This window comes from Heterodontus francisci, chromosome 26 (genome assembly GCF_036365525.1).
Source record: "Heterodontus francisci isolate sHetFra1 chromosome 26, sHetFra1.hap1, whole genome shotgun sequence".
Classification (NCBI taxonomy): Eukaryota; Metazoa; Chordata; class Chondrichthyes; order Heterodontiformes; family Heterodontidae; genus Heterodontus; species Heterodontus francisci.
The window spans coordinates 72,292,571-72,313,861 of record NC_090396.1 but is presented as its reverse complement, the minus strand read 5'-3'; the positions used below and the strand labels follow the sequence as shown (position 1 = coordinate 72,313,861).

Here is a 21,291-nt window from a genome sequence, read left to right as displayed (position 1 = left end):
TGTATATATTATATAATAACTCACCATGCATCATTGGGTATCACACTGTATATATTATATAATAACTCACTGTGCATTACTGGGTGTAACACTGTATATATTATATAATAACATACCGTGCATTACTGGGTATAACACTGTATATATTATATAATAACTCACCGTGCATTACTGGGTATAACACTGTATATATTATATAATAACAGACCATGCATTATTGGGTATAACACTGTATATATTATATAATAACTCACCATGCATTACTGGGTATAACACTGTATATATTATATAATAACACACCGTGCATTACTGGGTATAACACTGTATATATTATATAATAACAGACCGTGCATTATTGGGTATAACACTGTATATATTATATAATAACACACAGTGCATTACTGGGTATAACACTGTATATATTATATAATAACTCACCGTGCATCATTGGGTATAACACTGTATATATTATATAATAACACACCATGCATTATTGGGTATAACACTGTATATATTATATAATAACTCACCATGCATGACTGGGTATAACACTGCATATATTATATAATAACACACCATGCATTATTGGGTATAACACTGTATATATTATATAATAACTCACCATGCATGACTGGGTATAACACTGCATATATTATATAATAACTCACCATGCATTACTGGGTATAAAACTGTATATATTATATAATAACACAACATGCATGACTGGGTATAACACTGCATATATTATATAATAACTCACCATGCATTACTGGGTATAACACTGTATATATTATATAATAACTCACCATGCATTACTGGGTATAAAACTGTATATATTATATAATAACACAACATGCATGACTGGGTATAACACTGCATATATTATATAATAACTCACCATGCATTACTGGGTATAAAACTGTATATATTATATAATAACACACCACGAGTTACTGGGTTTAACACTGTATATATTATATAATAACTCACCGTGCATCATTGGGTATAACACTGTATATATTATATAATAACACACCATGCATTATTGGGTATAACACTGTATATATTATATAATAACACACCATGCATTATTGGGTATAACACTGTATATATTATGTAATAACTCACCATGCATTATTGGGTATAACACTGTATATATTATATAATAACTCACCATGCATTATTGGGTATAACACTGTATATATTATATAATAACTCACCATGCATGACTGGGTATAACACTGCATATATTATATAATAACACACCATGCATTATTGGGTATAACACTGTATATATTATATAATAACTCACCATGCATGACTGGGTATAACACTGCATATATTATATAATAACTCACCATGCATTACTGGGTATAAAACTGTATATATTATATAATAACACAACATGCATGACTGGGTATAACACTGCATATATTATATAATAACTCACCATGCATTACTGGGTATAACACTTTATAGATTATATAATAAATCACCATGCATTACTGCGTATAACACTGTATATATTATATAATAACTCACCATGCATTACTGGGTATAAAACTGCATATATTATATAATAACACACCACGGGTTACTGGGTTTAACACTGTATATATTATATAATAACACACCATGCATTATTGGGTATAACACTGTATATATTATATAAGAACTCACAGTGCATTACTGGGTATAACACTGTATATATTATATAATAACTCACCGTGCATTATTGGGTATAACACTGTATATATTATATAATAACTCACCATGCATTACTGGGTATAACACTGTATATATTATATAATAACTCACCGTGCATCATTGGGTATAACACTGTATATATTATATAATAACTCACCGTGCATCATTGGGTATAACACTGTATATATTATATAATAACACACCGTGCATCATTGGATATAACACTGTATATATTATATAATAACACACCATGCATTATTGGATATAACACTGCATATATTATATAATAACACACCATGCATTATTGGGTATAACACTGTATATATTATATAATAACTCACCATGCACAACTGGGTATAACACTGTATATATTATATAATAACACACCATGCATTACTGGGTATAACACTGTATATATTATATAATAACACACCATGCATTATTGGGTATAACACTGTATATATTATATAATAACTCACCATGCATTACTGGGTATAACACTGTATATATTATATAATAACACACCATGCATTATTGGGTATAACACTGTATTTATTATACAATAACTCACCATGCATTACTGGGTATAACACTGTATATATTATATAATAACACACCATGCATTCTTGGGTATAACACTGTATATATTATATAATAACTCACCATGCATTACTGGGTATAACACTGTATATATTATATAATAACACACCATGCATTACTGGGTATAACACTGTATATATTATATAATAACTCACCATACATTACTGGGTATAACACTGTATATATTATATAATAACACACCATGCATTATTGGGTATAACACTGTATATATTATATAATAACACACCATGCATTATTGGGTATAACACTGTATATATTATATAATAACACACCATGCATTATTGGGTATAACACTGTATATATTATATAATAACACACCGTGCATTATTGGGTATAACACTGTATATATTATATAATAACTCACCGTGCATTACTGGGTATAACACTGTATATATTATATAATAACACACCGTGCATTATTGGGTATAACACTGTATATATTATATAATAACACACCATGCATTATTGGGTATAACACTGTATATATTATATAATAACTCACCGTGCATTATTGGGTATAACAATGTATATATTATATAATAACTCACCGTGCATTATTGGGTATAACACTGTATTTATTATATAATAACATACCATGCATCATTGGGTATAACACTGTATATATTATATAATAACTCACCATGCATTATTGGGTATAACATTGTATATATTATATAATAACTCACCGTGCATTATTGGGTATAACACTGTATATATTATATAATAACTCACCGTGCATTATTGGGTATAACACTGTATATATTATATAATAACATACCATGCATCATTGGGTATAACACTGTATATATTATATAATAAGTCACAATGCATTCCTGGGTATAACACTGTATATATTATATAATAACGCACCGTGCATTATTGGGTATAACACTGTATATATTATATAATAACACACCGTGCATTATTGGGTATAACACTGTATATATTATATAATAACTCACCATGCATCATTGGGTATCACACAGTATATATTATATAATAACTCACTGTGCATTACTGGGTGTAACACTGTATATATTATATAATAACATACCGTGCATTACTGGGTATAACACTGTATATATTATATAATAACTCACCGTGCATTACTGGGTATAACACTGTATATATTATATAATAACAGACCATGCATTATTGGGTATAACACTGTATATATTATATAATAACTCACCATGCATTACTGGGTATAACACTGTATATATTATATAATAACACACCGTGCATTACTGGGTATAACACTGTATATATTATATAATAACAGACCGTGCATTATTGGGTATAACACTGTATATATTATATAATAACACACCGTGCATTACTGGGTATAACACTGTATATATTATATAATAACTCACCGTGCATCATTGGGTATAACACTGTATATATTATATAATAACACACCATGCATTATTGGGTATAACACTGTATATATTATATAATAACTCACCGTGCATTATTGGGTAGAACACTGTATATATTATATAATAACTCACCGTGCATTATTGGGTATAACACTGTATATATTATATAATAACTCACCATGCATTATTGGGTATAACACTGTATATATTATATAATAACTCACCGTGCATTATTGGGTATAACACTGTATATATTATATAATAACTCACCTTGCATTATTGGGTATAACACTGTATATATCATATAATAACATACCATGCATCATTGGGTATAACACTGTATATATTATATAATAACTCACCATGCATTACTGGGTATAACACTGTATATATTATATAATAACGCACCGTGCATTATTGGGTATAACACTGTCTATAATATATAATAACACACCATGCATTATTGGGTATAACACTGTATATATTATATAATAACTCACCGTGCATCATTGGGTATAACACTGTATATATTATATAATAACTCACCATGCATCATTGGGTATAACACTGTATATATTATATAATAACTCACTGTGCATTACTGGGTATAACACTGTATATATTATATAATAACATACCGTGCATTACTGGGTATAACACTGTATATATTATATAATAACTCACCGTGCATTCCTGGGTATAACACTGTATATATTATATAATAACAGACCGTGCATTATTGGGTATAACACTGTATATATTATATAATAACTCACCATGCATTACTGGGTATAACACTGTATATATTATATAATAACACACCGTGCATTACTGGGTATAACACTGTATATATTATATAATAACAGACCGTGCATTATTGGGTATAACACTGTATATATTATATAATAACACACCGTGCATTACTGGGTTTAACACTGTATATATTATATAATAACTCACCGTGCATTACTGGGTATAACACTGTATATATTATATAATAACAGACTGTGCATTATTGGGTATAACACTGTATATATTATATAATAACACACCGTGCATTACTGGGTATAACACTCTATATATTATATAATAACAGACCGTGCATTATTGAGTATAACACTGTATATATTATATAATAACTCACCATGCATTACTGGGTATAACACTGTATATATTATATAATAACACACCATGCATTATTGGGTATAACACTGTATATATTATATAATAACACACCATGCATTACTGGGTATAACTGTATATATTATATAATAACTCACCATGCATTACTGGGTATAACACTGTATATATTATATAATAACACACCATGCATTATTGGGTATAACACTGTATATATTATATAATAACTCACCATGCATAACTGGGTATAACACTGTATATATTATATAATAACATACCATGCATCATTGGGTATAACACTGTATATATTATATAATAACTCACCATGCATCATTGGGTATAACACTGTATATATTATATAATAACATACCATGCATCATTGGGTATAACACTGTATATATTATATAATAACACACCATGCATTATTGGATATAACACTGTATATATTATATAATAACTCACCATGCATTATTGGTTATAACACTGTATATATTATATAATAACACACCATGCATTACTGGGTATAACACTGTATATATTATATAATAACACACCATGCATTACTGGGTATAACACTGTATATATTATATAATAACACACCATGCATTATTGGGTATAACACTGTATATATTATATAATAACATACCATGCATTATTGGGTATAACACTGTATATATTATATAATAACTCACCATGCATTATTGGGTATAACACTGTATATATTATATAATAACACACCATGCATTATTGGATATAACACTGTATATATTATATAATAACTCACCATGCATTATTGGGTATAACACTGTATATATTATATAATAACACACCATGCATTACTGGGTATAACACTGTATATATTATATAATAACTCACCATGCATTATTGGGTATAACACTGTATATATTATATAATAACACACCATGCATTATTGGATATAACACTGTATATATTATATAATAACTCACCATGCATTATTGGGTATAACACTGTATATATTATATAATAACACACCATGCATTATTGGATATAACACTGTATATATTATATAATAACTCATCGTGCATTATTGGGTATAACACTGTATATATTATATAATAACACACCATGCATTATTGGGTATAACACTGTATATATTATATAATAACACACCATGCATTATTGGATATAACACTGTATATATTATATAATAACTCACCATGCATTACTGGGTATAACACTGTATATATTATATAATAACACACCATGCATTATTGGATATACACTGTATATATTATATAATAACTCACCATGCATTATTGGGTATAACACTGTATATATTATATAATAACACACCATGCATTATTGGGTATAACACTGTATATATTATATAATAACTCACCATGCATTATTGGATATAACACTGTATATATTATATAATAACTCACCATGCATTATTGGGTATAACACTGTATATATTATATAATAACACACCATGCATTATTGGGTATAACACTGTATATATTATATAATAACTCACCATGCATTATTGGATATAACACTGTATATATTATATAATAACACACCATGCATTATTGGATATAACACTGTATATATTATATAATAACTCACCATGCATTATTGGGTATAACACTGTATATATTATATAATAACACACCATGCATTATTGGGTATAACACTGTATATATTATATAATAACACACCATGCATTATTGGATATAACACTGTATATATTATATAATAACTCACCATGCATTATTGGGTATAACACTGTATATATTATATAATAACTCACCATGCATTATTGGGTATAACACTGTATATATTATATAATAACGCACCGTGCATTATTGGGTATAACACTGTCTATAATATATAATAACACACCATGCATTATTGGGTATAACACTGTATATATTATATAATAACTCACCGTGCATCATTGGGTATAACACTGTATATATTATATAATAACTCACCATGCATCATTGGGTATAACACTGTATATATTATATAATAACTCACTGTGCATTACTGGGTATAACACTGTATATATTATATAATAACATACCGTGCATTACTGGGTATAACACTGTATATATTATATAATAACTCACCGTGCATTACTGGGTATAACACTGTATATATTATATAATAACAGACCGTGCATTATTGGGTATAACACTGTATATATTATATAATAACTCACCATGCATTACTGGGTATAACACTGTATATATTATATAATAACACACCGTGCATTACTGGGTATAACACTGTATATATTATATAATAACAGACCGTGCATTATTGGGTATAACACTATATATATTATATAATAACACACCGTGCATTACTGGGTTTAACACTGTATATATTATATAATAACTCACCGTGCATTACTGGGTATAACACTGTATATATTATATAATAACAGACTGTGCATTATTGTTTATAACACTGTATATATTATATAATAACACACCGTGCATTACTGGGTATAACACTGTATATATTATATAATAACAGACCGTGCATTATTGAGTATAACACTGTATATATTATATAATAACTCACCATGCATTACTGGGTATAACACTGTATATATTATATAATAACACACCATGCATTATTGGGTATAACACTGTATATATTATATAATAACACACCATGCATTACTGGGTATAACTGTATATATTATATAATAACTCACCATGCATTACTGGGTATAACACTGTATATATTATATAATAACACACCATGCATTATTGGGTATAACACTGTATATATTATATAATAACTCACCATGCATAACTGGGTATAACACTGTATATATTATATATTAACATACCATGCATCATTGGGTATAACACTGTATATATTATATAATAACTCACCATGCATCATTGGGTATAACACTGTATATATTATATAATAACATACCATGCATCATTGGGTATAACACTGTATATATTATATAATAACACACCATGCATTATTGGATATAACACTGTATATATTATATAATAACTCACCATGCATTATTGGGTATAACACTGTATATATTATATAATAACACACCATGCATTACTGGGTATAACACTGTATATATTATATAATAACACACCATGCATTATTGGGTATAACACTGTATATATTATATAATAACACACCATGCATTATTGGGTATAACACTGTATATATTATATAATAACATACCATGCATTATTGGGTATAACACTGTATATATTATATAATAACTCACCATGCATTATTGGGTATAACACTGTATATATTATATAATAACACACCATGCATTATTGGATATAACACTGTATATATTATATAATAACTCACCATGCATTATTGGGTATAACACTGTATATATTATATAATAACACACCATGCATTACTGGGTATAACACTGTATATATTATATAATAACTCACCATGCATTATTGGGTATAACACTGTATATATTATATAATAACACACCATGCATTATTGGATATAACACTGTATATATTATATAATAACTCACCATGCATTATTGGGTATAACACTGTATATATTATATAATAACACACCATGCATTATTGGATATAACACTGTATATATTATATAATAACTCATCGTGCATTATTGGGTATAACACTGTATATATTATATAATAACACACCATGCATTATTGGGTATAACACTGTATATATTATATAATAACTCACCATGCATTATTGGATATAACACTGTATATATTATATAATAACTCACCATGCATTATTGGGTATAACACTGTATATATTATATAATAACACACCATGCATTATTGGGTATAACATTGTATATATTATATAATAACTCACCATGCATTATTGGATATAACACTGTATATATTATATAATAACACACCATGCATTATTGGATATAACACTGTATATATTATATAATAACTCACCATGCATTATTGGGTATAACACTGTATATATTATATAATAACACACCATGCATTATTGGGTATAACACTGTATATATTATATAATAACACACCATGCATTATTGGATATAACACTGTATATATTATATAATAACTCACCATGCATTATTGGGTATAACACTGTATATATTATATAATAACTCACCATGCATTATTGGGTATAACACTGTATATATTATATAATAACACACCATGCATTATTGGATATAACACTGTATATATTATATAATAACTCACCATGCATTATTGGGTATAACACTGTATATATTATATAATAACACACCATGCATTACTGGGTATAACACTGTATATATTATATAATAACTCTCCATGCATTATTGGGTATAACACTGTATATATTATATAATAACACACCATGCATTACTAGGTATAACACTGTATATATTATATAATAACTCACCATGCATTATTGGGTATAACACTGTATATATTATATAATAACACACCATGCATTACTGGGTATAACACTGTATATATTATATAATAACACACCATGCATTATTGGGTATAACACTGTATATATTATATAATAACACACCATGCATTATTGGGTATAACACTGTATATATTATATAATAACATACCATGCATTATTGGGTATAACACTGTATATATTATATAATAACACACCGTGCATTACTGGGTATAACACTGTATATATTATATAATAACTCACCATGCATTATTGGGTATAACACTGTATATATTATATAATAACACACCGTGCATTACTGGGTATAACACTGTATATATTATATAATAACTCACCATGCATTATTGGGTATAACACTGTATATATTATATAATAACTCACCATGCATTATTGGGTATAACACTGTATATATTATATAATAACTCACCATGCATTATTGGGTATAACACTGTATATATTATATAATAACACACCATGCATTACTGGGTATAACACTGTATATATTATATAATAACTCTCCATGCATTATTGGGTATAACACTGTATATATTATATAATAACACACCATGCATTACTAGGTATAACACTGTATATATTATATAATAACTCACCATGCATTACTGGGTATAACACTGTATATATTATATAATAACACACCATGCATTATTGGGTATAACACTGTATATATTATATAATAACTCACCATGCATAACTGGGTATAACACTGTATATATTATATAATAACATACCATGCATCATTGGGTATAACACTGTATATATTATATAATAACTCACCATGCATTATTGGGTATAACACTGTATATATTATATAATAACACACCATGCATTATTGGGTATAACACTGTATATATTATATAATAACACACCGTGCATTACTGGGTATAACACTGTATATATTATATAATAACTCACCATGCATTATTGGGTATAACACTGTATATATTATATAATAACACACCATGCATTATTGGGTATAACACTGTATATATTATATAATAACTCACCGTGCATTATTGGGCCTAACACTGAATATATTATATAATAACACACCGTGCATTATTGGGTATAACACTGTATATATTATATAATAACACACCGTGCATTATTGGGTATAACACTGTATATATTATATAATAACACACTGTGCATTACTGGGTATAACACTGTATATATTATATAATAACAGACCGTGCATTACTGGGTATAACACTGTATATATTATATAATAACACACCATGCATCATTGGGTATAACACTGTATATATTATATAATAACACACCATGCATTACTGGGTATAACACTGTATATATTATATAATAACACACCATGCATTATTGGGTATAACACTGTATATATTATATAATAACACACCATGCATTACTGGGTATAACATTGTATATATTATATAATAACACACTGTGCATTACTGGGTATAACACTGTATATATTATATAATAACAGACCGTGCATTACTGGGTATAACACTGTATATATTATATAATAACACACCATGCATTACTGGGTATAACACTGTATATATTATATAATAACACACCATGCATTACTGGGTATAACACTGTATAATTTATATAATAACTCACCGTGCATTATTGGGTATAACACTGTATATATTATATAATAACACACCATGCATTACTGGGTATAACACTGTATATATTATATAATAACACACCATGCATTATTGGGTATAACACTGTATATATTATATAATAACACACCGTGCATTATTGGGTATAACACTGTATATATTATATAATAACACACCATGCATTACTGGGTATAACACTGTATATATTATATAATAACACACCATGCATTATTGGGTATAACAGTGTATATATTATATAATAACACACCATGCATTACTGGGTATAAAACTGCATATATTATATAATAACTCACCGTGCATTATTGGGTATAACACTGTATATATTATATAATAACACACCATGCATTATTTGGTATAACACTGTATATATTATATAATAACACACCATGCATTACTGGGTATAACACAGTATATATTATATAATAACACACCGTGCATTACTGGGTATAACACTGTATATATTACATAATAACACACCGTGCATTATTGGGTATAACACTGTATATATTATATACTAACACACCATGCATTACTGGGTATAACACAGTATATATTATATAATAACACACCGTGCATTACTGGGTATAACACTGTATATATTATATAATAACTCACCGTGCATTATTGGGTATAACACTGTATATATTATATAATAACACACCATGCATTACTGGGTATAACACAGTATATATTATATAATAACACACCGTGCATTACTGGGTATAACACTGTATATATTATATAATAACTCACCGTGCATTATTGGGTATAACACTGTATATATTATATAATAACACACCATGCATTACTGGGTATAACACAGTATATATTATATAATAACACACCGTGCATTACTGGGTATAACACTGTATATATTATATAATAACACACCGTGCATTACTGGGTATAACACTGTATATATTATATGTCCAGACTGGCCAAGAGAGTGTGGGAAAATGGCGGGGCTAAAGTGTGGCGAGTTGAACAGACTCATCAGTTGGCAGGAAAAAAGACAGAAGCGCAAGGAGAGAGCCAACTGTGTAACAGCCCCGACAAACAATTTTATCTGCGGCACCTGTGGAAGAGCCTGTCACTCTAGAATTGGCCTTTATAGCCACTCCAGGCACTGCTCCACAAACCACTGACCACCTCCAGGCGCTTACCCATTGTCTCTCGAGATAAGGAGGCCAAAGATGATTACATTATAACACACCGTGCGTTACTGGGTATAACACTGTATATATTACATAATAACACACCATGTGTACTGGGTGTAACACTGTATACATTGTATAATAATACATCATGCATTACTGGGTATAACACTGTATATATTATATAGCACACTGTATGTTACTGGGTATAATGCTGCATGCATTATATAATAACACACCATGTAATACTGGGTGTAACACTGTATAAGTTATGTAATAACACATCGTGTGTTACTGGGAATAACACTGTATAATAGCAATAGACTAAATTGTCAGGGGGGTGGGAACCGGAGAGGGAGCTCAGATTGGAGGGAAGTAAAACTGTTAACTAGTCAGGGGTGTGGGAACCAGGAGCAAGTATCAGAGAGGAATACCAAGGTGCACAGAATACTGGGGGAGATAGATAGCACAAGAGTGGGGAATAGTACATTATTAGGTGGGGTCAGAGTAAGGGAGAAAGTAATAAAGTCTGAATCAGGCTTAATGTGCATGTATATGAATGCACAGAGTGCGGTTAATAAGATTGATGAGGTACAGGTGCAGATTGCCATGTGAAAATATGATGTTGTGGCTATAACAGAGACCTGGCTCAAAGAAGGGCAGGACTGGGTGTTAAATATTCCGGGATACAAGGTGTTCAGGACAGATAGGAACGGGGAAATGGTGGTGATTTGATTAAGGAGAGCGTTGCAGTGCTGTCGAGAAAGGATGTTCCAGACGGGTCGAGGACAGAATCAATTTGACTAGAGCTAAGGAACAAAAAAGGTGCAGTTACATTGCTCGGTGTTGTCTATAGACCACCAGCTAGTGGGAAGGACATGGAGGAATAAATTTTAAAGGAAATTACAGAGAGGTGCAAAAACTATAGGGTAGTTATAATGGGGGACTTTAATTATCCAAACATAAGCTGGGATAATAGTAGTGTAAAGGGCAGTGAAGGACAAGAGTTCCTAGAGTGTGTTCAGGAAAATTTTCGACAACTGTATGTTGCTGGTCCAACAAGAAAGGAGGTACTGCTAGACCTGGTTCTTGGGAATGAGGTGGACCAAGTTGATCAAGTATCAGTAGGAGAGCATTTCGGGAATAGTGATCATTATATCATAAGGTTTAGGCTGACTATGGAAAAGGACAAAGAACAATCCAGGGTAAGAATAATTAACTGGGGGAAGGCCAACTTCAATGGGGTAAGAATAGAGTTGGGGCGAATAAATTGGAGTCAAAAGCTGGCAGGAAAACCGGTAGCTGAACAATGGGCTACCCTTAAAGAAGAGACAGTTCAGGCACAGTCATGGTGTGTTCCCTCGAAGGGGAAAAGTAGGGCAAATAAATCCAGAGCTCCCTGGATGACAAAAGAAGTAGAGATTAAAATAAAGAAAAAGTGTGCTTATGACAGATGCCTGGTAGAAAAACTATTGAGAACCAGTCTGAATATAGAAGGTCCAGAGGGGAAGTGAAAAAGCAAATAAGAGAAGCAAAGAGAGAGCATGAAAAGAGACTGGAAGCTAGCATTAAAGAAAATCCCAAAGTTTTCTATTGGCATATAAATAGTAAAAGGTAGTAAAAGGAGGAGTGGGACCGATTAGGGACCAGAAAGGGGATTTACACATGGAGGCAGAGGGCATAGCTGAGGTATTCAATGAATACTTTGCTTCTGTCTTTACCAAGGAAGAAGATGCAACCCAGGCAATGTTGAAAGAGGAGGTAATTCAGACACTCGAGGGGTTTACATAGAAACATAGAAAATAGGAGCACGAGTAGGCCATTCAGCCCTTCGAGCCTGCTCCACCATTCATTATGATCATGGCTGATCATCCAACTCAGTAGCCTGTTCCTGCTTTCGCCCCATACCCTTTGATCCCTTCAAACCCAAGAGCTATATCTAACTCCTTCTTGACAACATACAATGTTTTGCCTCAACTGCTTTCTGTGGTAGTGAATTCCACAGGCTCACCACTCTCTGGGTGAAGAAATTTCTCCTCATCTCAGTCCTGAATGGTTTACCCCATATCCTTAGACTATGACCCCTGGTTCTGGACTCCCCCACTATCGGGAACATCCTTCCTGCACCTACCCTGTCAAATCCTGTTAGAATTTTATAGGTTTCTATGAGATCCCCCCTCACTCTTCTGAACTCCAGCTAATATAATCCTAACCGACCGGGTTTAAAATTGATAGAGGAAGTATTAAATAGGTTGTCTGTACTTCAAGTTGATAAGACTCCAGGGTCAGATGGAATGCATCCAAGGATACTGAGGGAAGTGAGGGTGGAAATCGCAGAGGCACTGACCATAATTTTTCAGTCTTCCTTAGACTCAATGGCAATGCCAGAGGACTGGAGAATTGCAAACGTTACACCCCTGTTCAAAAAAGGGCTTAAATTAAGCCTAGCCCAGGCCAGTCAATTTAACTTCAGTGGTGGGAAAACTTTTAGAAAAAATAATTCGGGACAAAATCAATAGTCACATGGATAAAAGCGAGTTAATTAAGGAAAGCCAGCATGGATTTCTTAAGGGAAAATCATGTTTAATGAACTTGCTGGAGGTTTTTGAGGAGGGAACAGAGAGGGTTGATGAGGGCAATGCTGTTGATGTGGTGTACATGGACTTTCAAAAGGCATTTGATGCAGAACCACACAACAGACTTGTGAGCAAACTTGTAGCTCATGGAATAAAAGGGATGGTAGCAACATGGATACAGAATTGGCTGAGTGACAGAAAACAAAGAGTAGTGGTTAATGGATGTTTTTCAGGCTGGAGGAAGGTTTGAAGTGGAGTTATCCAGGTACCAATGATGGGAACCTTGCTTTTCCTGATAAATATTAATGACGTTGACCTTGGTGTACAGGGCACAATTTCAACATTTGCAGATGATACGAAACTTGGAAGCATTGTGAACTGTGAGGAGGATAGTGTAGAACTTGAAAAAGGACACAGACAAGTTGGTGGAATGGGCAGACAGGTGGCAGATGAAGTTCAATGCAGAGAAATGTGAAGTGATTCATTTTGGTAGGAAGAACATGGAGACAATATAGAATAAAGGGTACAATTCTAAAAGGCAGTGCAGGAGCAGAGGGACCTGGGTGTATATGTGCATAAGTTATTGAAGGTGGCAGGACAGGTTGAGAGAGTAGTTAATAAAGCATACAGTATCCTGGGCTTTATTAATAGGGTCATAGAGTACAAGAGCAAGTAAGTTATGTTGAATTTGTATAAGAACTTGTTCAGCCTCAGCTGGAGTATTGCGTCCAGTTCTGGGCACCGCACTTGAGGAAAGACGTGAGGGCATTGGAGAGAGTACAGAAAAGATTCACGAGAATGGTTCCAGGGATGAGGAATTTCAGTTATGAAGATAGATTGTAGGAGTTAGGACTGTTTTCCTTGGAGAAGAGAAGGCTGAGAGGTGATTTGATAGAGGTATTCAAAATCATGAGGGGTCTGGACAGAGTAGATAGAGAGAAACTGTTCCCACTCGTGAAAGGATTGAGAACGAGAGGGCACAGATTTAAAGTATTTGGTAAGAGAAGCAAAAGTGACACGAGGAAAAACGTTTTCACGTAGCGAGTGGTTAAGGTCTGGAATTCGCTGCCTGAGAATGTGGTGGAGGCAGGTTCAATTGAAGCATTCAAAAGGGAATTAGACAGTTATATGAAAAGGAAGAATGTGCAGGGTTATGGGGAGAAGGCGGGGGAATGGAACTAAGGAGATTGCTCTTTCAGAGAGCCGGTGTAGACACGATGGGCCGAATGGCCTCCTTCTGCACTGTAACGATTCTGTGAACACACTACATCGCTCGGGGTAATGCTCCTGTATATATGTTTAATAAATTATTGGAAATTGGCTAGCAGCACTTTGAAACGACTCCGGTATAAATATGAACATTCTGGTGTGACAGTTCCCCTGTATACCCACAATTCTCTCTCTCCAAAAGGACAGTGAACTTTGTATTGATCCCACTTTCTCTCGCCACATCTGTATCCTTTCCTTAGCAGCTTAATCCACAATTTAATCACCCTGAGCAGTGAAAGTTCTCTATTCCCTTTCATACTCCTTACTTCCTCATGTTTAATTTGTGTTCCCTGCTGTTTGAACTGAACAGTTTGCCCGGACCAGGTTTGTTTGTGTAATGCAATGTGCATTAATGGGTGTGCCAGGCAAACCACGGTTAATAAAGACTCAATCCCAACAAAATTCCGGTCAGGTCCTGGGTCTCCCACACAACACGGCTGCTGACCGGGAAGAGGGACATGATGTACTAGGAAAGACTGGAATACAAACACCTCGAGGAGCTGAGATCTGCCTAGGGGGATTCCGACCGAACTGCAGATAGTGAGAGGCCCCCTCACACCCGAAGTCAGTCCCTCCCCCTCACTCCCAGAGTCAGCCCACCCCCTCACTCCTGCAGTCAGCCCGCTTCCTTACACCCGGAGTCAGTCCCTCTCTCTCACTCCCAAAGTCAGCTCGCCTCCTCACTCCCAGAGTCAGCCCCAACACCTCACTCCCAGAGTCAGCCTGCCTCCTCACTCCTGGAGTCAGCCCCGCCCCCTCAACTCCTGGAGTCAACCCGCCCCCTCAAACCCTTACTTGTGGACTCAGCCCTGCTACCTCACTCCTAGAGTCAGTCCAGCCCCCTCACCCAGGGAGTCAGCCCCTCCCCCTCACTCCCGGAGTCAGCCCCTCCCCCTCACTTCCAGAGTCAGCCCCGCCCCCTCACTCCAAGAGTCAGCCCCTCCCCCTCACTTCCAGAGTAAGACTCGCCTCCTCACTCTGAGTCAGCCCCTCCCCTTCACTCCCAGAGTCAGCCCCGCCTCCTCACTCCCATAGTCAGCCCCTCCCCCTCACTCCCATAGTCAGCCCCTCCCCCTCACTCCCAGAGTTAGCCCCTCCCCCTCACACCTGGATCAACCTCTCCTCCTCACTCCCGGAGTTAGCCCCTCCCCCTCACTCCCGGATCAACCCCTCCCCCTCACTCCCTGATTCAGCCCCTCCCCCTCACCCCTGGATCAACCTCTCCTCCTCACTCCCGGAGTTAGCCCCTCCCCCTCACTCCCAGAGTCAGCCCCTCCCCCTCACACCTGGATCAACCTCTCCTCCTCACTCCCGGAGTTAGCCCCTCCCCCTCACTCCCAGAGTCAGCCCCTCCCCCTCACTCCCGGATCAACCTCTCCTCCTCACTCCCGGAGTTAGCCCCTCCCCCTCACTCCCAGAGTCAGCCCCTCCCCCTCACTCCCGGATCAACCCCTCCCCCTCACTCCCAGAGTCAGCCCCTCCCCCTCACACCTGGATCAACCTCTCCTCCTCACTCCCGGAGTTAGCCCCTCCCCCTCACTCCCAGAGTCAGCCCCTCCCCCTCACTCCCGGATCGACCCCTCCCCCTCACTCCCAGAGTCAGCCCCTCCCCCTCACTCCCAGAGTCAGCCCCTCCCCCTCACACCTGGATCAACCTCTCCTCCTCACTCCCGGAGTTAGCCCCTCCCCCTCACTCCCAGAGTCAGCCCCTCCTCCTCACTCCCGGAGTCAGCCCCGCTTCCTCACACCGGGAGTTGGTCCCTCCTCTTCACTCCGCTCGGCACCGGGTCTGATCCTGGAGTCCGGGACTGGGGACATGGCGTTCGGGAAAGCGGCAAAGGATCCGTTTAGCAGCCGGACCGGGAAACTGATCGGTTAGTCCGGGAGTGGGAGTGGGAGTGGGAGTGGGAGCGGGAGCGGGTCCGGGTCCGGGTCCGGGTCCGGGTCCGGGAGTGTCTCCGGGTCCGGGTCCGGGTCCCTCCGCCGCGAGTTTTTCCCGATTTATTTCTGATTCAATCTGTTGAGTTTCGGTAACAGTGACGGAGCCGACAATCAGCTCAAAACCCGGGAGAGAAACTGCGGAAAATCCCCGTCCCCTCTCCTCCCATTGGGGCACTGGGTTTCGGGGTTTGGGAGTATGGGCACTGGGTTTTGGGAGTATGGGCACTGGGTTTCAGGGTTTGGGGAGTATGGGCACTGGGTTTTGGGGTTTGGGAGTATGGGCACTGGGTTTTGGGAGTATGGGCACTGGGTTTCAGGGTTTGGGGAGTATGGGCACTGGGTTTCAGGGTTTGGGGAGTATGGGCACTGGGTTTTGGGGTTTGGGAGTATGGGCACTGGGTTTTGGGGTTTGGGAGTATGGGCACTGGGTTTTGGGAGTATGGGCACTGGGTTTCAGGGTTTGGGGAGTATGGGCACTGGGTTTCAGGGTTTGGGAGTATGGGCACTGGTTTTCAGGGTTTGGGGAGTATGGGCACTGGGTTTCAGGGTTTGGGGAGTATGGGCACTGGGTTTCGGGGTTTGGGGAGTATGGGCACTGGGTTTCAGGGTTTGGGGAGTATGGGCACTGGGTTTCGGGGTTTGGGAGTATGGGCACTGGGTTTCAGGGTTTGGGAGTATGGGCACTGGGTTTCAGGGTTTGGGGAGTATGGACACTGGGTTTCAGGGTTTGGGGAGTATGGACACTGGGTTTCAGGGTTTGGGAGTATGGGCACTGGTTTTCAGGGTTTGGGGAGTATGGGCACTGGGTTTCAGGGTTTGGGGAGTATGGGCACTGGGTTTCGGGGTTTGGGAGTATGGGCACTGGGTTTCAGGGTTTGGGAGTATGGGCACTGGGTTTCAGGGTTTGGGAGTATGGGCACTGGGGTTTGGGAGTATGGGCACTGGGTTTTGGGAGTATGGGCACTGGGTTTCAGGGTTTGGGGAGTATGGGCACTGGTTTTCAGGGTTTGGGGAGTATGGGCACTGGGTTTCAGGGTTTGGGAGTATGGGCACTGGTTTTCAGGGTTTGGGGAGTATGGGCACTGGGTTTCAGGGTTTGGGGAGTATGGGCACTGGGTTTCGGGGTTTGGGAGTATGGGCACTGGGTTTCAGGGTTTGGGAGTATGGGCACTGGGTTTCAGGGTTTGGGGAGTATGGACACTGGGTTTCAGGGTTTGGGGAGTATGGACACTGGGTTTCAGGGTTTGGGAGTATGGGCACTGGTTTTCAGGGTTTGGGGAGTATGGGCACTGGGTTTCAGGGTTTGGGGAGTATGGGCACTGGGTTTCGGGGTTTGGGAGTATGGGCACTGGGTTTCAGGGTTTGGGAGTATGGGCACTGGGTTTCAGGGTTTGGGGAGTATGGACACTGGGTTTCAGGGTTTGGGGAGTATGGGCACTGGGTTTCAGGGTTTGGGTTTGGGGAGTATGGGCACTGGGTTTCAGGGTTTGGGTTTGGGGAGTATGGGCACTGGGTTTCAGGGTTTGGGTTTTGGGGAGTTTGGGCACTGAGGTTTGAGAGTATGGGCGTTGGGTTTCAGGGTTTGGTTTTGGGGAGTATGGGCACTGAGGTTTGGGAGTATGGGCACTGGGTTTCAGGGTTTGGTTTCGGGGAGTATGGGCACTGGGTTTCAGGGTTTGGTTTTGGGGAGTATGGGCACTGGGTTTCAGGGTTTGGTTTTGGGGAGTATGGGCACTGAGGTTTGGGAGTATGGGCGTTGGGTTTCAGGGTTTGGTTTTGGGGAGTATGGGCAGTGGGGTTTGGGAGTATGGGCGTTGGGTTTCAGGGTTTGGTTTTGGGGAGTATGGGCAGTGGGGTTTGGGAGTATGGGCGTTGGGTTTCAGGGTTTGGTTTTGGGGAGTATGGGCACTGGGGTTTGGGAGTATGGGCGTTGGGTTTCGGGGCGTGGGCACAGTGTTGGGGGTTGCTGGCTCTTACCTCTGGCGCCTTTCCAATGGATCACCAGTGCTGCGGGTTAGTGAGTGTCTGTAATGGACACAAAAGGAAAATGGTGATGGTGTTGGTGACCAAGGCCACAGGACGTTTCCAGGCTGTGTGGAATGTGGTTAGGGCAGTGACCGGGGGCCAGTTTAATTCTGCCTCGGTGTGTTGACTGGTGCCATTTGTTGAATTGTGATGATGTGCACATTCTGTTGGGATCACAGCAGCTGCCAAGATGACACAACAACTTGTATTTATATCAAAAACAAGAAATGCTGGATTCACTCAGCAGGTCTGGCAGCATCTGTGGAAAGAGAAGCAGAGTTAACGTTTCGGGTCAGTGACCCGAAGAAGGGTCACTGACCCGAAACGTTAACTCTGCTTCTCTTTCCACAGATGCTGCCAGACCTGCTGAGTGAATCCAGCATTTCTTGTTTTTGTTTCAGATTTCCAGCATCCGCAGTATTTTGCTTTTATTAACTTGTATTTATATAGTGCCTTTGTAGTAAAAACATCCCAAAGGGCTCACAGGCATGTAAATCAAACAAAATTTCTCACCAAGCCACATTAGGAAATATTAGGACAGGTGACCAAAAGCTTGAACAAAGAGGTAGGTTTTAAGAAACATGGAGTTTCTTTGTTGGAAGATAGTGGGTTAAGTTCCTCATCTTAATCACCAAACCATGAACTGTACGAGGGATAGCCTCCCTCCCCCCTCCTGACTCTGTGATTCCAGTGATAGGAAGCCCTGTTTAGTTACAGCTAGTTGGTCACACTGTCATCTCTGAGTCCAAAGATTGTGGGTTCAAGCCCCACTCCAGTAACTTGAGAGCAAAAATCTAGGCTGGCACTTCAGTGCAGTAGTGAGGGAGTGCTACACTGCCAGAGGTACCATCTTTCAGACAAGACACACAACTGAGTTCTCACCTGTCCTGTGAGGTGGATGTAAAAGATCCCAGGGCACTATTACAAGATGAGTAAAGGAATTCTCCCTGAGCCAATATTTATCACTCAACCAAGATTAGTTGTCTTGTGCTGTTTGTGAGATCTTGCTGTGTACAAATTGCTTGTAACATTTCCCCAAGTTCAATCAGTCACTATGCTTCTAAATGGCTTGAATGCAACATGAATATAGATGAGCCTGTTTCATCATTCAATTAGATTTATTTGCCTCAATATCCCTTGAAACAATTACCTAACAAACATCTGTCAATCTCAGTCTTGAAAATTCCGTTCTCCTCCAGCGTCCACTGTCTTTGGGGGGAGAGAGTTCCAGATTTCCACTATCCTCTGTGTGAAGCAGTGCTTCCTGATTTTGTTCCTGAATGGCCAGGTTCTACTTTTAAGGTTCTGCCTGCCATGTTCTGGACTTCCCCCACCAGAGGAAATAGTTTCTCTCTATCAACCCTATCAACTCCTTT

At 37.2% G+C, this 21,291-nt stretch overlaps 1 protein-coding gene across 1 annotated transcript in view; it reads left to right on the top strand.

Moving 5' to 3' along the window:
• Positions 1 to 17,669: 17,669 nt before the first annotated feature.
• Positions 17,670 to 21,291, top strand: part of LOC137384467 (TOM1-like protein 1) — a 79,021-nt gene continuing 75,399 nt past the window's right edge. The window contains exon 1 of the mRNA XM_068058584.1: positions 17,670 to 17,823. Coding sequence (XP_067914685.1) covers positions 17,766 to 17,823 — 58 coding nt within the window. The 5' untranslated portion in view covers positions 17,670 to 17,765. The remainder of the gene's footprint in view (positions 17,824 to 21,291) is intronic.